General features: G+C 41.2%; 1 protein-coding gene across 4 annotated transcripts in view; it reads left to right on the forward strand.

Moving 5' to 3' along the window:
• Positions 1–16,406: 16,406 nt before the first annotated feature.
• Positions 16,407–18,686, forward strand: part of npm1b (nucleophosmin 1b) — a 31,441-nt gene continuing 29,161 nt past the window's right edge. For all 4 annotated transcript variants that reach the window (XM_061252838.1, XM_061252836.1, XM_061252837.1 and 1 more), the window contains exons 1-2: positions 16,407–16,543; positions 17,736–17,818. In XM_061252838.1, coding sequence (XP_061108822.1) covers positions 16,492–16,543; positions 17,736–17,818 — 135 coding nt within the window. In that variant the 5' untranslated portion in view covers positions 16,407–16,491. The remainder of the gene's footprint in view (positions 16,544–17,735; positions 17,819–18,686) is intronic.

Genomic DNA, 18,686 nt, shown 5'->3' on the forward strand with positions numbered 1-18,686 from the left:
CACACTAAAATACCTCCAGTACATAAAAATGTGTCCAACACTGTCTTCCAGTTTGGAGTTTGAATAAACGAATATTACTTCATTACAGGGACATCATTCTTTTCTGGGTTATGGGACATCTTTATATACTTGCTAAATTATGCATATTGTGTGCATGACATTTACATTTAACAGCCACTCTTATCTAGAGCAACACCCACAGCTTATATTGTTTACATATTATCCATCTATCTAGCTAAATATATACTGAAGTAAGATTAAGGAACTTGTTGAAGGGTATAGCAGCAGTGTCCTACCTGGGAATCAAACCCGAAACCCATGCAACAAGCACAGTTCCACAGTATACTAAATAGTATAGTACTGCCCAGTGCTATACTATTTTACATTGCTACATTGTTCTTAGAAACCTGAACCAATATTGGATGGATCATAATACAGAGAATCCACCAGCATCGAAAAAGGAGGAGACATGTTTGCAAAATAGTTTTCATAGAAATAGGTTGGGACAGATACATAAACACTGCCGAGCCAATTTATTAATTAATATTCATTTTTGATGCAGTAAATGTGATGAGATGCTTTAATGCTTTACAGAATTTCGATGAGCAACATATATTTGGTGAAACAAATGTACTGTCCATTTATTATCACAAGGTGCTAGTTATGACAGGTGTGGGGATAGGTTAAGGACGTGACTTAAGTGGTTTAAGCTACATGCACTCAGTGTGGCGCATTATGCTCTTATGCAATGTAGTCTTCAGTACAGGAAGGTATGTGACATCCTCAGACTCCTCAGAATACAACTGTCTACCACAATGCCTGAAATATACTAATTGCATGGAATACTTTAATTTATAACATTTTTGATGATAAATTATGTTAACAGTTGACATAGCTTTTACTCTGAAAATTCTATATTGACTTACCAACAACTGCTCTCCTTTTATCATTGTAATATGAAAATAATGTTCATATGCCTTCCTAAATTATATTATATTTTTTTCATTAATTGTATTAAAACATTTCAGATGTTAAGTTGATGATAGATAAACAGACTCTTTAGACAGAAACTCACATGGCCTTTCAAAAAGGTCCTCCCTCCAGTACAGACACCATACTAATCTGTACCTTTTCCTGTTTCTTACAATCAGTCATTATGAGGACAAGGACAAACCTTGCAAGAACAATGGACATCCTTGATTTAAAGTGTCAAAATGTATGACACTTTGAGTCTTTTACACAAGTGTATTCTGAAGTGTCCAGGGACTGAATCTAGTGGCAGTATGGCTACTTAATCATGAAACTCCAAAAACTCCAAATGCCTTATATGGGGCATTGTGCTAAATATGATGTGACCTAATGCATACCCCTGGGTCAAATGATTGAGCCACATTTTTTAAATGGCACTCAATTGAGGTTATTATATAAAAAGAAAAACGTCATAATTGGTTATAATGCATATTAGCCTCAGTTTAGACATATATATTCTCTTTAAAGTTTTAATAAAACATTTTGTTGGCATGCCAGATATCTTCCATATTGTATTTTATTTGAAAATTGCTGAAAATATGCTCAAAATTACATATACATCAGCGATGAACTGGAAAACATATATATCTGCTAAAACTGGATTATAGATAAAACAATAATAATATGGCTGACACAATTTAAGCATTTCCACATGGCAAGCTGGGTCTTGTGAATTACTGACTCAATTTTACTGAACTACATAGTTACTGAATTAGTGATCATTGACTGGGTCAGTTTGGTGTATAGATACTGTAGAACATACTGGTAGTGTGTCGACCACACCCTAACAAGCTAAGGAAAAATTCTAAAGACAAAGACACCTCATGAACAGCAACACCAGTGCGCAGGATATTTACCATAGCCCTCGGACCACTTTATGGCATTTGTTCAGTAGATGTACAGGGCCGTGAAAAGGTTATTGTTATTATTGTTAAGTTATTAAAGTTCCTGATTTCTACTATTATTGCATATTTGTCATACTAAATAGTTTCAGATCTTTTGACAAAATGTAATAATAGACAAAGAGAACCTGAGTAAACACAAAACACATTTTTTAAATAACTGCTTTATTTATTTAATGAAAAAATAAATAAAAACACCCAAATCACCCCTAGGAATTTTATTCCACCCTTCTTTGCAAAACTACTTTAGCTCAGAGAAATTGATAGATTTTCAAGCACGATCTGCTCATTTTAGGTCCTGCTACAGCATCTCTATTGGGTTGAAGGAAAGACTTTGACTATTCACTTATTACAATTCACAGAGAGGGGTGATTTATAAAGTTTTGGTAAATGGTAAATGGTTGGCATTTATATAGCACCTTTATCCAAAGCGCTGTACAATTGATGCTTCTCATTCACCCATTCATACACACACTCAAACACCGACAACGATTGGCTGCAATGCAAGGCACCGACCAGCTCGTCAGGAGCATTTGGGGGTCAGCTGTCTTGCTCAGGGACACTTCGACACAGCCCGGTTGGGGGATCGAACCAGCAACCCTCCGACTGCCAGACAAGTGGTCTTACTGCCTGAGCCATGTTGTTTTTCATTAAATAAATAAAATAGTGATTTGTGTTTACTCAGGTTCCCTTAGACTCATATGACATTTTGTCTAAAGATGCAATATGCAAAAATTGAGGAAATCAGAATGGGGGTAAATACTTTTTAATGGCACTGACTGTACATATTGATCCTCTACAATAACCCACCCAGTGCTGACACTTTTAGTAGATGAAACTCGCAGCGCAAAATGCGGCCTGACTAGAGTGTGTTTGTGCGGTCGCAGTTTGCCTGAAATTAACGTCTTATTTATGAAGGCTCATGACACAATCAGCGATTTTGACAGCCTACAAACGCATATTGCGAAAGATACAGATCTCAAACAACGCAGTTGTTCAGTGCATTGAATATCTTCAATCATTTATTAATATTTACTCTTAATAATCTGTTTGATGATTTCTTGCTCTGGGATTTGAAATTGTGTGATTCTTGTTGTAAAGATTATTTCAGTGCATCTTTGAAGCCTAGATCTGTGTTTCTGTCTTGCACCTCGCTTTACACCTGCTCTATAGAGGCGGAGAAATGTATGTCAATCTATCTATTCAGGACATAAGTGCATTTTGCAGTGACTCACCTAGATCACACACATTCTGCGGTTCTAGGCCCTTGCACAAGATTTCCTGGGCAGAATGTGTCATATGTGCGCCTGACGCAAAAGGCTGGTGTTGCTACAGCAACTATGAAAAGTACTGGTGTATTTTGAAAGTCTGACTCGCTAAAGACATTCTTTCCCATTCTTATTATCCACCTCATAGTGCTGACAAACTTGATGGCATTATGAGAGTGAGAGTAAGTCTCATCATTCAAACAGTCATAAAAAGAAAAAACACTGTTATATCTCAAATTTGCTGCAAAGATTATTCTCTTTATAGCACTTCTGACTCAAGAACCAATAACGTTTTTCATGGTGGCAATTTTGTGCTATGCCCAATCACAAAAACAGAATTATAGTTTTACTAGGCAGTTACAAGCTGAAATACAGAACAGGTTTTTGATGCAGCAGTTTCAAAGTGATCGTATTTGCTTGTATTGAGGAAAATGTTCAAATAAGAGCAATTCAGTTTGTTCTCAAGATGCAAAGGCTCAGCCAATTGAGACTTGGGGGAATATTTTGTTTTTAAAAGGTGTCTAAAAGGTGTTTAAAAAGACTACAAAAGATAGCTCAAATTGAGTTCTGTCTGCAGTGTATTGCTGCCCCCATGAAAAAATATTTTCCAGTCAGTGTCTCGTTATAACAATAAAATAAACTTTTCTCATAAAAAAACCTTTTCTTGTTATAACAAGATTTTTTTCTTGTTAAGGTACCCTCACACCTAGAATGATAATTGTAAAACATCTAAAACAAACGGGATGCATTTTCACACTACAATGACATACACTCACCGAGCACTTTATTAGGAACATTTTTACTTTATTACACCTACCCATTCATGTGATTATCTAATCAGCCAATTGTGTGGCAGCAGTGCAATGCATACAATCATGTAGATACGGGTCAGGAGCTTCAGTTAATGTTTACATCAACCATCAGACTGGGGGAAAAATGTGATCTAAGTGACTTTGACCATGGAATGATGTTGCTGGCAGACAGGGTTAGTTAAAATAAGTCTAATAAATACCTAATAAAGTGCTTGGTGAGTATATATAAATCAGCAGTAGTTCTATAATAAGATGTGGTAGGGAATTTTGAAATATAAACTCATCTCATTTCATTGTTGTGAGCAGACACCAAAACAAATCAACAAACTGAACAACCATTATAAGAGGTTGCAATGTCCTTAGAATAACTAAGAAATAAAACTAGGGACATGTTGGGGGTGAGGTTGTAGTGATAGTGGCGGGAAGGGGGCCATTATTTACAGTAGTGGGTGATACAAGTTAGGCTGTTGGGAGCATATGTCAAGGTAAACATACATAAACACAGAAACAACAACATCCCAACTACCTAGGCCTATAGCTTGCCAGGGTATAGCCTACACAACATATCAGAACAAAAAAGCCCAGGAAAGTTATATGGTTTGTCACGGCTGCAGCTTACATAGGCTATAGGATATGAATACAATGCGTATGCTGACTTATGCTATTCATTTACAGATTTCTCAATTAATGGGGTATAGATGTTTGCTAGCTACCTTGCTACAGCCAAAAGCCACACAATTACATGATATTAGTCAGTGAATAGCCTAATGATAGTCTGACAATGTACCCTGTATCACCGGAGATATCACTATACTCATACAATAATGTAGACCCAATGTGTTGTCAGGTATTTTGTCACAGTTGAGTCTGAGACTGCTTTTGTAAGCTGTCCATTCTTCCATTTTCTCTTTTCTGTGATCCCCTTTTGTGTTTATAAGGTATTTTGACTCACTTCTTTGTAGCTAGGCCTCCTTTAATCTCATCATCACTACTTAGTAGCAATCAGACTTTAACTTTTCCCCACTAAAACTAGCTTTCAGTTCGTCATGCTGACACATGATAAATAATAGATATTGACATTGGACAACAACATACACAGGCACAGACAATAGGCTTACTGCCACAGGAATTGCAATGCATTATCTACATAAGTTGATATGATATTATTCAATCTATTATTACAGTTTGGTGCAAACTGCACCCCTGGTTTACATGTCTGTTATAATGAATCTGTTTTGATCAAACGCAAACCTGAACTCTAAATGGTACAGAGTTAAGCATGATACCTATCTGCTAATTTTAAAGCAAGATTGCTTTTTATTTTCATCTTTTACTGTGCTATAAACTATGAAAAGGGAAAAGGGTCCTTGTTACTTTTTAAAAAGATTATTACTACGGCCCAGACCCAGGTGATTTACTTTTTATTCTGAAGTAACTCCATGCCTTCTAAAGTATCCAGCTGCAGTGGCCGTTCTGTCTGGTGTTAATTACCATGGGCTGCTCTAAACAGTTGTTCAAGGATTTCAGAATGAAGATGGTTAATTTCCAGGCTACAAAAACTTAAACTACCACTGTCAGGAATATTATTAGAAAATGGAAGATAAATAGAACAGTTGAAGTCAAGGCAAGGTCTGGATGACCAAAAAACGATTTCAGATAGAATGGCCAAGACCTGATGAGAAATGCTCAGAAGAACCCACACATCACTGCGAAAGAGCTGCAAAAAACAATAATACAACATACTTTAAACAACAAAGACCTACATGGTCCCAGAAAGAGTTCCCAGAAAGAACACAAAATTGAGCATCCAAAGTATGCACAAGAAAACATTGAGAAGCCTGAAGCCTTTTGGACCGAGGAAACCAAAATTAAACTTTTTGGCTACTACCAAAGAAGGTATCTTTTTGAAAAAATAAAAGGGTGAAGCCTTTGTAGAGAAGAACACTTTGCCGGCTGTGAAGCATGGAGGTGGATCCATTATCCAATATTGTGCAAGTGGAAGGAGAATGGATTACATCAAATATCAAGAAATTCGGGAGGTTAATGTTCAAAGGTCAGTCCAGACATTGAAGTTGAAGAGAGGTTGAGTATTCCAGCAAGACAATGATCCAAGGCATACCTCAAAATCAACCATGATGTATCTCCAGGAAAGACGGATAAAGGTTTTGGAATGGCCACCACAGTCCCAAGACTTGAATATGGGCGGCCTTTAGTGTAGTGGTTTAGGTACATGACTGAGACCCACAAGGTTGTGGTTCGATCCCCGGTGTAGCCACTATCAGATCCGCACAGCCGTTGCCATCCCCTGCATTGCTCCAGGGGAGGATTGTCTCCTGCTTAGTCTAATCAACTGTAAGTCACTTTGGATAAAAGCGTCAGTCAAATGAAAACATTATGTAATGTAATGAATATTATTGAAAATCTGTGGAGAGATCTCAAACATGCCATACATGCAAGGATACTGAGCTAGAGGTGTTCTGCCAGGAAGAAGGTGGAAAAATTCCAAAAGCGAGAATTGAAAAAATCTTAGCTGGCTACAGGCAGCATTTACAAGCTGTTATAGTTTCCCAAGGAGGAGTTACAAAGTACTAACTGACTGTGTGACCAAAATTTTAATATTACTTTGAAACTTTCAAAAATGTAAATAAAAAGTAATCTTGCTTTAAAATTTTAAGAAATATGTCATACTTAACGTACCATTTAGAGGTCAGGTTCGCTTCTATTCACTTAGATATTAATATGTAAAACGCTTTTTGACCAGGGGTGCCCACATTTTTGCACACTACTGTAAGATTAAAAAGTGAGTAATGAAGAAGCTGTTTGTTGAACTGATCGCATGTAATGCAAATCGCATATTAAGTCATTAGCACCATGTTCATCTGTAGGAATCCTGTGCAAGAGCATATTCAGTTATTGCGAGTACCTGCTGTTCGCAATATTCATTCCCTGTGGTTGGGCAAGCCAACCAAACCTTGCTTAATGCAGCCAAAATGATCGGCCTGTTACTATTAATTGTAAATTTGGATCGCACCCAGAGTCTATAGTGCTCATCCTTCTGATCTTGCATAATGTATGAATAGAGGAAAATGGAAAATATATAGGAATATACATAAATAATCAAATGGATACAGATACTTAGTGACCCAAGCCCAGAGAACTGTCTTGCCCAGCCTCCTTCAGCCTTGGGTACACATTTTATAAGGCATCACCCAAAGTGATTTGGTAAATGTCAAGCTGTGTAAATTAACACAGCTTAAATTAACACACCATAAGATATACTTCAACTATACAAGTCATCATGGATAAGAGTGCTACTAAACAAAAAACTAAATAAACAAATACAAACAAATAAATAAAATGGTTGGCTATAATACATATATCTGCAATAAAGATTCCATTCAGTCCTGTTAAATTCTCACAGAAATTTAAGTCTTAGAATAAATCTAAACATAAGGGCAAACAATTAATAGCAAATTCTTTGTTATTGGCAATAATAAAAAGGTAATAAATGGAATGGAAAAAGCGAAAAGCCTTGCGCTCCTTGTGTTACTCCCTATCTTGAGCTGATACTGTGTTATGCTCCAAAAAAAGGCTTTTCATCTATATATGCTGTTCAGGGTCAGACTCAGGTCAGACAAGGAAAGACGTGTTTAATAACTTAAACTCCCAATGGAAGACTTTTGTCTGCTTTTTTTTTAGGTGTAGGTATACCTATCAGATTTAATTAAACAGAGATTGCAAGCATTAGTCTTTTTACACAGCTGAAGATTGGCTTTGCAGTATTGTATAAATGGCATCCATTCTTCTCCTAAGATACTGAACTTGCTCACGTATGTTACAATACCCTCAATATTTTTTATCACACATAAATATTAATCACTGTCTTGTTGAGGCACACACAGTTAACAGCAAAATTCATTGTCATGAACCTTACAAATGGGTGCTTTGACATCCATCGCATTTGCAACTGATTTTACTCTTCTTTTTTTAACACAGAGCAAACATAACAGTTGTCATGGCACTGTTCTGGTTCGATAAGTTTTGTTTGTTTTGCCGTGACATCAAACTATAGATACTTGAAGATTTGGTCAGGAATGTATGTCTGGTCTGCCAGAGTCCACGCCCCCACACCCCTATCTAACTACAGTGTTTGTCATTTTGAGAAAGCACCATGGATGGCTGGAATCCTGTTAGTGGTAGGCAGTCCTCCGTGGCAGCCTTCTTGGCCCCTATTTCCTTTGACACACCTCTTCTACACACCCCCACTACCCTCCAACCACCCGTCTCAGCCTCTGTGCAGACGTGACTTGGCCCTTATCTTAGACATTCCTGCTTAATTGTGTTTATAAGGCCGTTCATTGTGTTTTGCTACAGGTGCTTAAAGGCTTTTTTTCTAGGTGTTCAATATTTTTCTGTGCGTTGTTGTTTGGGGCCTCGTCCTTATCCAGTGACTTGTCACCCACCCAAGAAGAAGGAGAACTACAGCTTTAAAGTATATCGGACTTCCTATCACATTGTTTTGGATCAAGGCTTTTTGTATACAACAGCCATTCTCTCTTCTTTATCTTCTTTATCAACCGCCCCCCACTGGTGTGTCTCTCTTTACTGAACATGACTTAAATCATTTTGCCCCGGATTTATTTTGGAAGGTATACACTTTCCATTAAAAGACATTATAGAAAATGTTAATAGGCAATTCATTAATTAATAGGCTAATTGTTGGGGGGGGGGGGGGGAATTTAGGAGTGGGAGGGGTCTCAAGTTGCCTGGCTTTGTTGGTACACTGGTTAAAACAAGTGTCAACATTCTTAAAAAAATATAACAAGCAAAGGAATGAATATGAATGTGATCAGGCACAATTGTAGGGGAAATTAAGAAATTATGGTTTTGATTTTACCTGTTACGCATGCTAAAAAAACCAAAAGCACAAACCGGTAAATCAAAGGGAGCCCAAACACGGCGGTTAAATCAGAAGAGAAGGATGATCAAACACGGGAAGCCAATAAACACTGGACAGTATGGCAATAGTACATGACAATCTGCCAATGACTAGATGAAACAGAAGGGTTTAAATATACAGATAATGAAGGGGAAATAATAATCAGTTGTGCAAAACAATCAGGAAGTGAGATACAGGTGAACCTAATGACAGGGAATGAAATAAACTGACAGATAGACTATGGTGAGTGCAGAAAGGTAATAAGATATGGAAACACTAAGGACTTAGACAAAATACAGATAACAGAAAACACAGATCATGACAGAATTACCTTCATATGAGATGCAAATACAGCTCATATGCTAGTAACATGGATAGAATCACCTGCTATATTTGATAAGTAAGATCACCTTGTGTATTACCATAATACAGAAACATTCAAATGAAATGATCTGGAGTAATGTTAAGGTGACACTTAACAAATGACATTAAAAACACAGCAGAAACACCCTTGACAGACTATTATTTTCAAACATAACCAAGTGCAATCAGAACTTATTTGGTTTGACTGCTCACAGTTGTGGCTTGAGGCCATGTGGCTTTCTACAATGCTACTGTGCTCAGATTAATAGTAGTTTACAGTAGGACATTTATTTTTATTTTGCTGTTTTCTACCCACCATTTTGTACTGTCCCATCATTTCAATTCTCATTTTGGCAATTACTCTTCTTAATTGTTGGTCTTTTTTTAAAATACACTACAATACCCTTTGCCTTGTATCGTATTGGCTGAAGCTCTTCGCAGCTGCATATGATCAAATAAAACAGATTGATTTGATACAATACACAATATACAATATACAATATACTGTATACCCAATGGTGTTTTGTACTGTAAGTGATAAACTGCTCTCCGGGCAAGTGTAGACCTATGACTGAATGTGAAGTTAGTTTGTCAGATGTAAAGATTTTGCCATTGTTTGGTAGCAGACAACTTCAGAGGAAGCGACCCTCACAGTGTTGAGATTGACAGTGATAGAAAAAATGTCAACATGAGGAGGAAGGGATGAACGAAAAAGGCTGCTGTATTGAGAAGCATTCACCATTGGTCCCTCAGATCTGTCATGTGTAAGTATGAAGAGAGATGGGCATCTTTGTTTTTCTCTCATGCCACACACACATTAACATTATAAGCCATAACGTTGCAAAGTCATCTTATCATTTTCTTTGCAGCCTCTTGACAACCACACGTCCATGGTACACCTGGATTTGTTAAGATACACGCACAATGTGACATCATATCTTCACGTATTCGTGCTAACCCAGAAGCAGCGTAAAATGTACAAAATGGAGGTACATCAGCCATAATGCTTCACTTAACCTAATTGTAATAACCACAGGATTGACTTTTCCATGGTTTTCTCTCTTGATGTACTTAATGCATGTGTCAAATGCCTTAGTTGATGTTAATTAATGTAACCATATTTGAAAGAGATTTTTTTTCTGTTATTGGGTATCTGTTTGTAAATGCTAATTTCTAACTGATACTGGTTTTTGAAGGTACAATAGTTTGCAATTTGGAAAATCCTACTGGGAGTAATGGGTTTTTAATGACTCACTTGGCTAGACTAACATTTTCACATTTATCTCAGGAAGTGTAAACAAACTGAAATTGACAATGCCATGCTTTCCAAGACTGTAGGCAACTGCTAAGCTTTAAACTTTTAAAAAGTTTAAATGTTTTGGAATAGGATGAAGAATCGGTAACTTAAGCCATGAAGTGATTAAATAATACATGCACAGATAAATAAATAAATGCATTTAGACAATGTTATTGAAGAGGCATCATTTTTCTGGACCTGGTATATGTGACCACGTGAACAATAGTTGCTTTTCTGTTTGTTGTGTATTTGCTGTTTCATAAAGAACACATTGTTAACATGTTACTCATTGTTCTGTGTGTGTGTTTGTGTATACGCAAGTACGTACGTGTACATGCGAGCGTGTGATTTGCTTTATTCCTTCGGCAAACAAAAGTTGGTGTATACCCCCACCTGCTGGATCAGAGAATGATGGGACTGATTGTGAAGAGCCAAATGATCACAAAAAAATGGGATTAACAAAACAATGAACGAAAAGTGAGTTATGTCCACACAGGGTGGAAAAGGTAGAAATTCCCCACCATTTCATATATTCTCATGTTTCACATACAGTAGATGATTCAGATGGCCTCAGGGTGTTCAAGTTCAGGCTTGGCACATTGCTGGATCCTTCCTATTAGAATATTTGCTATCAACTGAAAATGACATGTCTAGGAGGGCTGAATGGCCTGTTCCCTTCCATAGACCTTAAGATGTTCAGCTTCACTTAAGAGTTTAGTGACAGCCCCTGCTGTATAAATGAAGTGTTTCTCCGCTTTTAATTCAGGGGAGTATTCCACAAGGTGTTGGTTTCAGCTTTACATTGAAAATGATTTAGTCCAGACAAGACCTGGATACTAAATACTACTGACACATATATATTCAAAGACTCCCATGACACGGCCACACAAAGACCCAGTTACCTCGCCCGGAAAAGGGAAACCGGGGCCCCCTGCTGGAGCCAGACCCGGGAGGGGAGCTCGTCGGCGAGCGTCTGGTGGCCGGGCCTTATCCCATGGGGCCCGGCCGGGCACAGCCCGAACTGGTCACGTGGGGTCGCCGCCCTGTGGGCTCACCACCTGCAGGGGTCGGCATCGGAGTCGGGTGCTTTGCCCAACGGGCAGTAGGCAAAGGCGGGGATCTGGGCGTGCTGATCCTCGGCGTCGCAGACTGGTTCTGGGGACGTGGAACGTCACCTCTCTGGTGGGGAAGGAACCTGAGCTAGTGCGGGAGGCGGAGCGGTACCAACTAGATATAGTTGGGCTCACCTCCACGCACAGTACTGGTTCCGGAACCAAACTCCTGGAGAGGGGCTGGACTCTGTTCTTTTCTGGAGTTGCTCAAGGTGAGAGGCGCCGGGCGGGTGTGGGGATACTCACAAGCCACCGGCTGAGCGCCACTGTGTTGGAGTTCCACCCGGGGAACGAGAGGGTCGCTTCTCTGCGACTACGTGTCGCTGGGGGGAAGGCTCTGACTGTCATTTGTGCGTATGCACCAAATGGCAGTTCAGAGTATCCGGCCTTCTTGGAGTCACTGGGTGGCATCCTGGAAAGGGTGCCACCCGGAGACTCCATAGTTCTGCTGGGCGACTTCAACGCTCACGTGGGCAATGACGGAGAAACCTGGAGGGGGGTGATTGGGAGGAACGGCCTGCCTGATCTGAACCCAAGCGGTGTTTTGTTATTGGACTTCTGTGCTGGCCATGGATTGTCGATAACAAACACCATGTTCGAGCATAGGGTAGCTCATAAGTGTACTTGGTACCAGAGCACCTTAGGCCAAAGATCGATGATCGACTTTGTGGTCGTATCATCAGACCTGCGGCCGTATGTCTTGGACACTCGGGTGAAGAGAGGAGCAGAGCTGTCAACTGATCACCACCTGGTGGTGAGTTGGATCAAGTGGCCGGGGAGGCTGCCTGACAGACCCGGTAAACCCAAACGTGTAGTGAGGGTGAACTGGGAACGTCTGGCGGAGGCCCCTGTTCGCGAGGTCTTCAACTCCCACCTCCGGAAGAACTTCTCACGCATCCCGGGGGAAGCTGGGGACATGGAGTCCGAGTGGGCCATGTTCAAAGCCTCCATTGCAGAGGCGGCAAGCAGGAGCTGTGGTCAGAAGGTCATCGGTGCCTGTCGGGGCGGCAACCCAAGAACCCGCTGGTGGACACCAGCGGTGAGGGAGGCCGTCAAGCTGAAGAAGGAGGCCTTTCGGGCTTGGCTGGCCCGGGGGTCCCCTGAAGCAGCAGACAGGTACCGGGTGGCCAGAAGGGCTGCAGCTTCGGCAGTCACTGAAGCAAAAACCCGGGTATGGGAGGAGTTCGGGGAGGCTATGGAGAAGGACTTTCGGTTGGCCTCGAGGAAGTTCTGGCAAACCATCCGACGACTCAGAAAGGGAAAGCAGGGCTTGTCTCAGGCTGTTTTCAGCAGGGGAGGAGAACTGCTGACCCGGACTGGGGATATTGTCGGACGGTGGAAAGAGCACTTCGAGGAGCTCCTGAACCCGAACAACACGTCCTCTGTGGAAGAGGCAGAGCCTGAAGACTCGGGGGAATCTGCACCTATATCCCTGGCGGAAGTTGCTGAGGTAGTCAAAAAGCTCCTCAGTGGCAAGTCGCCGGGGGTAGATGAGATTCGCCCTGAGATGCTGAAGGCTCTGGACATTGTTGGGCTGTCTTGGCTGACACGCCTCTTCAGTGTCGCGTGGAGATCGGGGACAGTACCTGTAGAGTGGCAGACCGGGGTGGTGGTCCCCATTTTCAAGAAGGGGGATCGGAGGGTGTGCTCCAATTACCGGGGTATCACACTCCTCAGCCTCCCTGGGAAAGCTTACTCTAGGGTACTGGAAAGGAGGCTCCGACCGACGGTCGAACCTCGGATTCAGGAGGAGCAATATGGCTTCCGTCCTGGCCGTGGAACAGTGGACCAGCTCTTTACCTTGGCAGGGTTGCTGGCGGGGTCATGGGAGTTTGCCCATCCAGTCCACATGTGCTTTGTGGACTTGGAGAAGGCTTTCGACCGTGTCCCCCGGGGAACCCTGTGGGGTGTACTGCGGGAGTATGGGGTACCGGGGCCGTTGTTACGAGCCATCCGGTCCCTGTATAACCAAAGTGAGAGCTGTGTCCGCATTCTCGGCACAAAGTCAAGCACGTTTCCGGTGGGTGTTGGACTCCGCCAAGGTTGCCCCTTGTCACCGGTCCTGTTTGTGGTATTCATGGACAGGATCTCAAGGCGCAGCCGAGGTCAGGAGAGTGTCCGGTTTGGTGACCTCAGAATCGCATCTCTGCTTTTTGCGGATGATGTGGTTCTGCTGGCTTCATCGGACCGTGACCTTCAGCACGCACTGGAGCGGTTTGCAGCCGAGTGTGAAGCGGCCGGGATGAGAGTCAGCACCTCCAAGTCCGAGGCCATGGTTCTCTGCCGGAAAACGGTGGATTGCTCCCTCCGGGTTGGGAACGAGTCTTTGCCCCAAGTGAAGGAGTTCAAGTATCTCGGGGTCTTGTTCACGAGTGAGGGTAGAAGGGAGCGTGAGATCGACAGGCGGATCGGTGCAGCGTCAGCAGTAATGCGGGCGTTGCACCGGACCGTTGTGGTGAAGAAGGAGCTGAGCCGGAAGGCGAAGCTCTCGATTTACTGGTCGATCTACGTCCCAACCCTCACCTATGGTCACGAGCTTTGGGTAGTGACCGAAAGAACGAGATCGCGTATACAAGCGGCCGAAATGAGCTTCCTCCGTAGGGTGGCCGGGCTCAGCCTTAGAGATAGGGTGAGGAGCTCGGACATCCGGAGGGAGCTCGGAGTAGAGCCGCTGCTCCTTCGCGTCGAAAGGAGCCAATTGAGGTGGTTCGGGCATCTGATCAGGATGCCTCCCGGGCGCCTCCCTTTGGAGGTTTTCCGGGCTCGTCCAACTGGGCGGAGACCCCGAGGGAGACCCAGAGCCCGCTGGAGAGATTATATATCTCTCCTGGCCAGGGAACGCCTCGGGATCCCCCAGGAGGAGCTAGAATGCGTTGCTGGGGAGAGGGACGCCTGGAATACCCGGCTTTGCCTACTGCCCCCGCGACCCGACTCCGGATAAGCGGGTGACGATGGATGGATGGATGGACATATATCTCACTAAACACAGATATAGATAATCCATCAGATTAATTTTACTTTATTCAACAAAATGCAAGCATTTCACAGGACCATTAATCTTTTTGGTGGAAAATGTTTGGAAATCTCAAATTTGCTCTTTTCTACTGACACAATAATGCAGAAAACAAATAAATAGAGAAATATCTAGGACCAAATTCATATTAAAAAAATATAAAAAGGGTGCCTTTTACAAAGAATTGTATATACACACCAAGCACTTTCTTAGGTAGTTATTAGACTTATTTTTAGACTTCTACTGCTGTAGCCTATCCACTTAGAGTTATGATGTGTTGTGTGTTCAGAGATGCTCTTCTGCATACCATTGTGGTAATGTGTTTGTACTATCATCTTCCTGGTAGTTTTGACCAGTCTGGCCATTCTCCTCTGATGACTCTTATTAACAAGGTGTTTTTGTCTGCAGAACTGCTGCTCACTGGATTTTTTTATTTGGTTTTTGGTTTTTGCGCCATTCTTTGCAAACTCTAGTGTGGGTGAAAATCCCAGGAGATCAGCAGTTTCTGAGACACTCAAACCACCCTGTCTGCCACCAACAATCATTCCATGGTCAAAGTAACTTAGATCACATTTTTCCCCATTCTGATGGTTGATGTGAACATTAACAAACCTCCAGACCCTTATCTACATGATTGTATGCATTGCACTGCTGCCACACAATTGGCTGATTAGATAATCATATGAATATGTAGGTGTAATAAAGTAAAAATGTTCCTAATAAAGTGCTTGGTGAGTGTCTATACAATGGGCCTCTTGATAAATATGCTCAAAAAATACAGTCGACCAAAAAATTATAGTTATTCACATAAGATTTATTTTCCAACATAAAATAAAATAGTGCTTTATTAATGATTCAATGGAATCAATGAAAGTCTTACATTTTTCAAATAAAATATGTATTTCCCCAAAAAACAGGCATCACTGGTTTAATACTTTGTGCAAACACCCCTGGCAAAGACGACAGCCATGTGTCTTTTCCTATAATTAGAGAAAAGGTTAGAGAACACATTTGGAGGGATTTTTGACCATTCCTCCATGCATAACTTTGGGTACCCCCCTCTTCAGTTAAGACCTCAGGTTTTTCATGTGATTTAAGCCTGGAAACTGTGAAGGCCATTGCAGAACATGGTTGTTGTTTGTACTTAACCATTTCTGCGTGGATTGTGATGTGTGCTTGGATTCATTGTCCTACTGGAGAATCTACCGACAGTCTCTTGATTTTACAGAGAATGGTATATGAAAACAAAAAACATCAAATGAGAGGCAGTGGCCAGACTTGTTCAAGCTAAGAGGCATGCAGAAGAAAACAGCAAGTCAAACCTGTGTGGATGGGCTACAGCAACAGAAGACCAATACATCTTCAAATAAATGCCTAATAAAATGGTTACTGAGTATTGTCTTTTGATATATTGAAATCCCCGAACATCCGCAGCCACCATTTAGCTACATGATACTGGTAGAAAATACAGTCCTATTTATATTTTAATGAGTTGAGACTATATCAAAATGAGTTGATAAATTCATCGCTCATTTGGGTAAATTCGACAGCGCCATCTGGAGGAAAATATAGTGGTTCCCACTGACCTTTTATTTCCCCGCCCATGCTCTGTTACTATTGGACAATATTGGCCGAAGAATCCATATTATAGTATCCTATTCGTTAAAACATCTGCCAGTTACGACCGACATAAGTATTTTTTCCTTTCTCGAATTTCGCTTTCTAGAATCATTGAAATTAGCAGTAGAAGAACGATATGGCGGAAGACTGCAGCCCAGATTTTAGCAGACCACAGATGTATTTATTTGGTGAGCATGTTAGATTCGTGTGCCATGTATATCTCTAGCTAATTTCAGTTCTGTTCAAATACCAAAGGCGCATTTCGATAAACACCCATAGCCTGTTAGCAAGCTGGATAGCAAGCTTGCATAGCATGTGTGGGGGTAGGACAACAGTTAGCTTAGCTGGCTAACATAGTTAGCTAACAAAGACGGGAAGACGGGGAGGAGTGCAATTTACGATATTATTTGTAGTTTCGTATCGTTAAGAATATCTTCAGCTCGTGGCACACTTGAAATGCAGAGTACACGAAGCAGAACTTCCATTTAATAAACACTGAAATACTAAGCGACATGTACAGTGTGGCCAGCGGCTATCAGGATTCTCCAGTCCCTGACTTTCTACATTGAGTCTGGATAGCCAACATTTCTTTTTGACAACAGCATTACATGTGCACATTGTGTTAGGCATGTTCAATCACATTAGCCATGTACTTTGCGTTGATATGAATTATACAGCACTAGAAATTCAATTGGCATCACTGTTGACGAGCTCAATTTACCTCGGTAGCTTGCTAGCTAACGTTCCTCCGCTCATTTGCTGGGTAACATTTGAGTACAGGTGAAGTCAATACACACTGACTGGCCTGCATTAAAATAACGTACTTGGTCGTAGTAGCGTCTGGCTTTAGCTCTAGTACTGCTAAATCTTATAACGGGAAGTTCATTCTGGTTTTGCGTCTAACACCCAAGGGGGTGAGAGCATCGCAGATCATTTAGCTACCATCATTTGATAGCAACACCACAATGCTTTTAAAAGGGCAAGACCCTGGCCTGCAATTTAATGTCTTAAAAACATTTCAAGCAGAACATTCAGTACGCTTTTGATCAAGTTCCCCCTGCGTTTGGACAAAACTGATGCACAAGCCGTATGGACAAGTAAAGGACTGCAGAAGAAGGGCTCAATTAAAACAAAAAAATTATTTCATTAGGGATACTTTAGTTTAATATTTGTTACTAGTCGAGTTTGTGGTTAATTTCTCTACGAACCTTTACTCGGCTAAATGGAATGTGGCAAACATATTAGCAAGGTATTATTTTTGCAGTAGTTGCAATGGTTGATAGTGGGTTGTAACCTGGACAATTCACGGCCAGGAAGCCAGTCCTACAAATGTTTTGCATTTGGGTAATTGTGTTCACAAACATGCATAATTTCCCTCAGGCTGTGAACTGAAGCCAGACAAAAAGGAATACAAAGTCGAAGTGGACGACGATGAAGCAGAGCACCAGCTCTCACTCAAAGCGGTAAGGCCAGTCTGCAGACTGCACTGAAACAATGTACCTTCTAAATCAGTGGTTCCCAAGCTCCTAACTACCTAATTATCCTCAGTCTTTTATTTGTTACCTCTTCTTATGTAAGCTAAGTACAATATGAACATGGTAATTTCATTATTCATGCAGTTGCAAAGCTACAAAGTAGCAACATGCATCTCATCTCTCCTCACCTCCCTCCCTCGGTTACCTGAACATATTGGATCAAAACTCTGGTGCTGGCCTTTTGAGTATGAACAGGGACAGTCCTCTTTTATTGAACCATATCAACAAACACTACAGCCCTGCCTGAACTCTGACCTCTGGTAACCTGGCCATTAAAAAAAAAAAAAAAAAAGTACCTCCAGGAGTGTGAATTCAGAATGTATGACCCCACCCCAGTGGTAGAATAAGCAAGTGAGTCGGACAAATCACCTTTTAAAGGCATTTTGGATTTTGGCTCACTGAACCAAGACTCTACCTTAGAGGTGGGCAATGTGGGCAGTATCTGATTCTGGTTTTCATGCTAGATTCTGGCCTTAATTATTTGGTTAGCAGTAATATTTACACTATTTGACAAGTGCATGCATGATGGCCAAAAACATGAAACATTTTACTGTGACCTAAACTGGCATGGATAACTGCATTAATTATTTTCTTGTAATGCTTGACGAGGTTAAGAACATTAGGAAATACTACCTGGGATGTGACAAATCATCCGTTTTTGTAACCGGTTACCGTTTTTTTACGGTAGGGGTCATATCTTAAATTTATTTTCTTTTTTTTGGGTTACTGAGAAACTTAATTGTATTTCAAAACTTTATTTTGGGCCATCTCAATAGTTAAAAGTTAACATAGTAAG

The sequence above is a fragment of the Conger conger genome, chromosome 8 (genome assembly GCF_963514075.1).
Source record: "Conger conger chromosome 8, fConCon1.1, whole genome shotgun sequence".
Taxonomy (NCBI): Eukaryota; Metazoa; Chordata; class Actinopteri; order Anguilliformes; family Congridae; genus Conger; species Conger conger.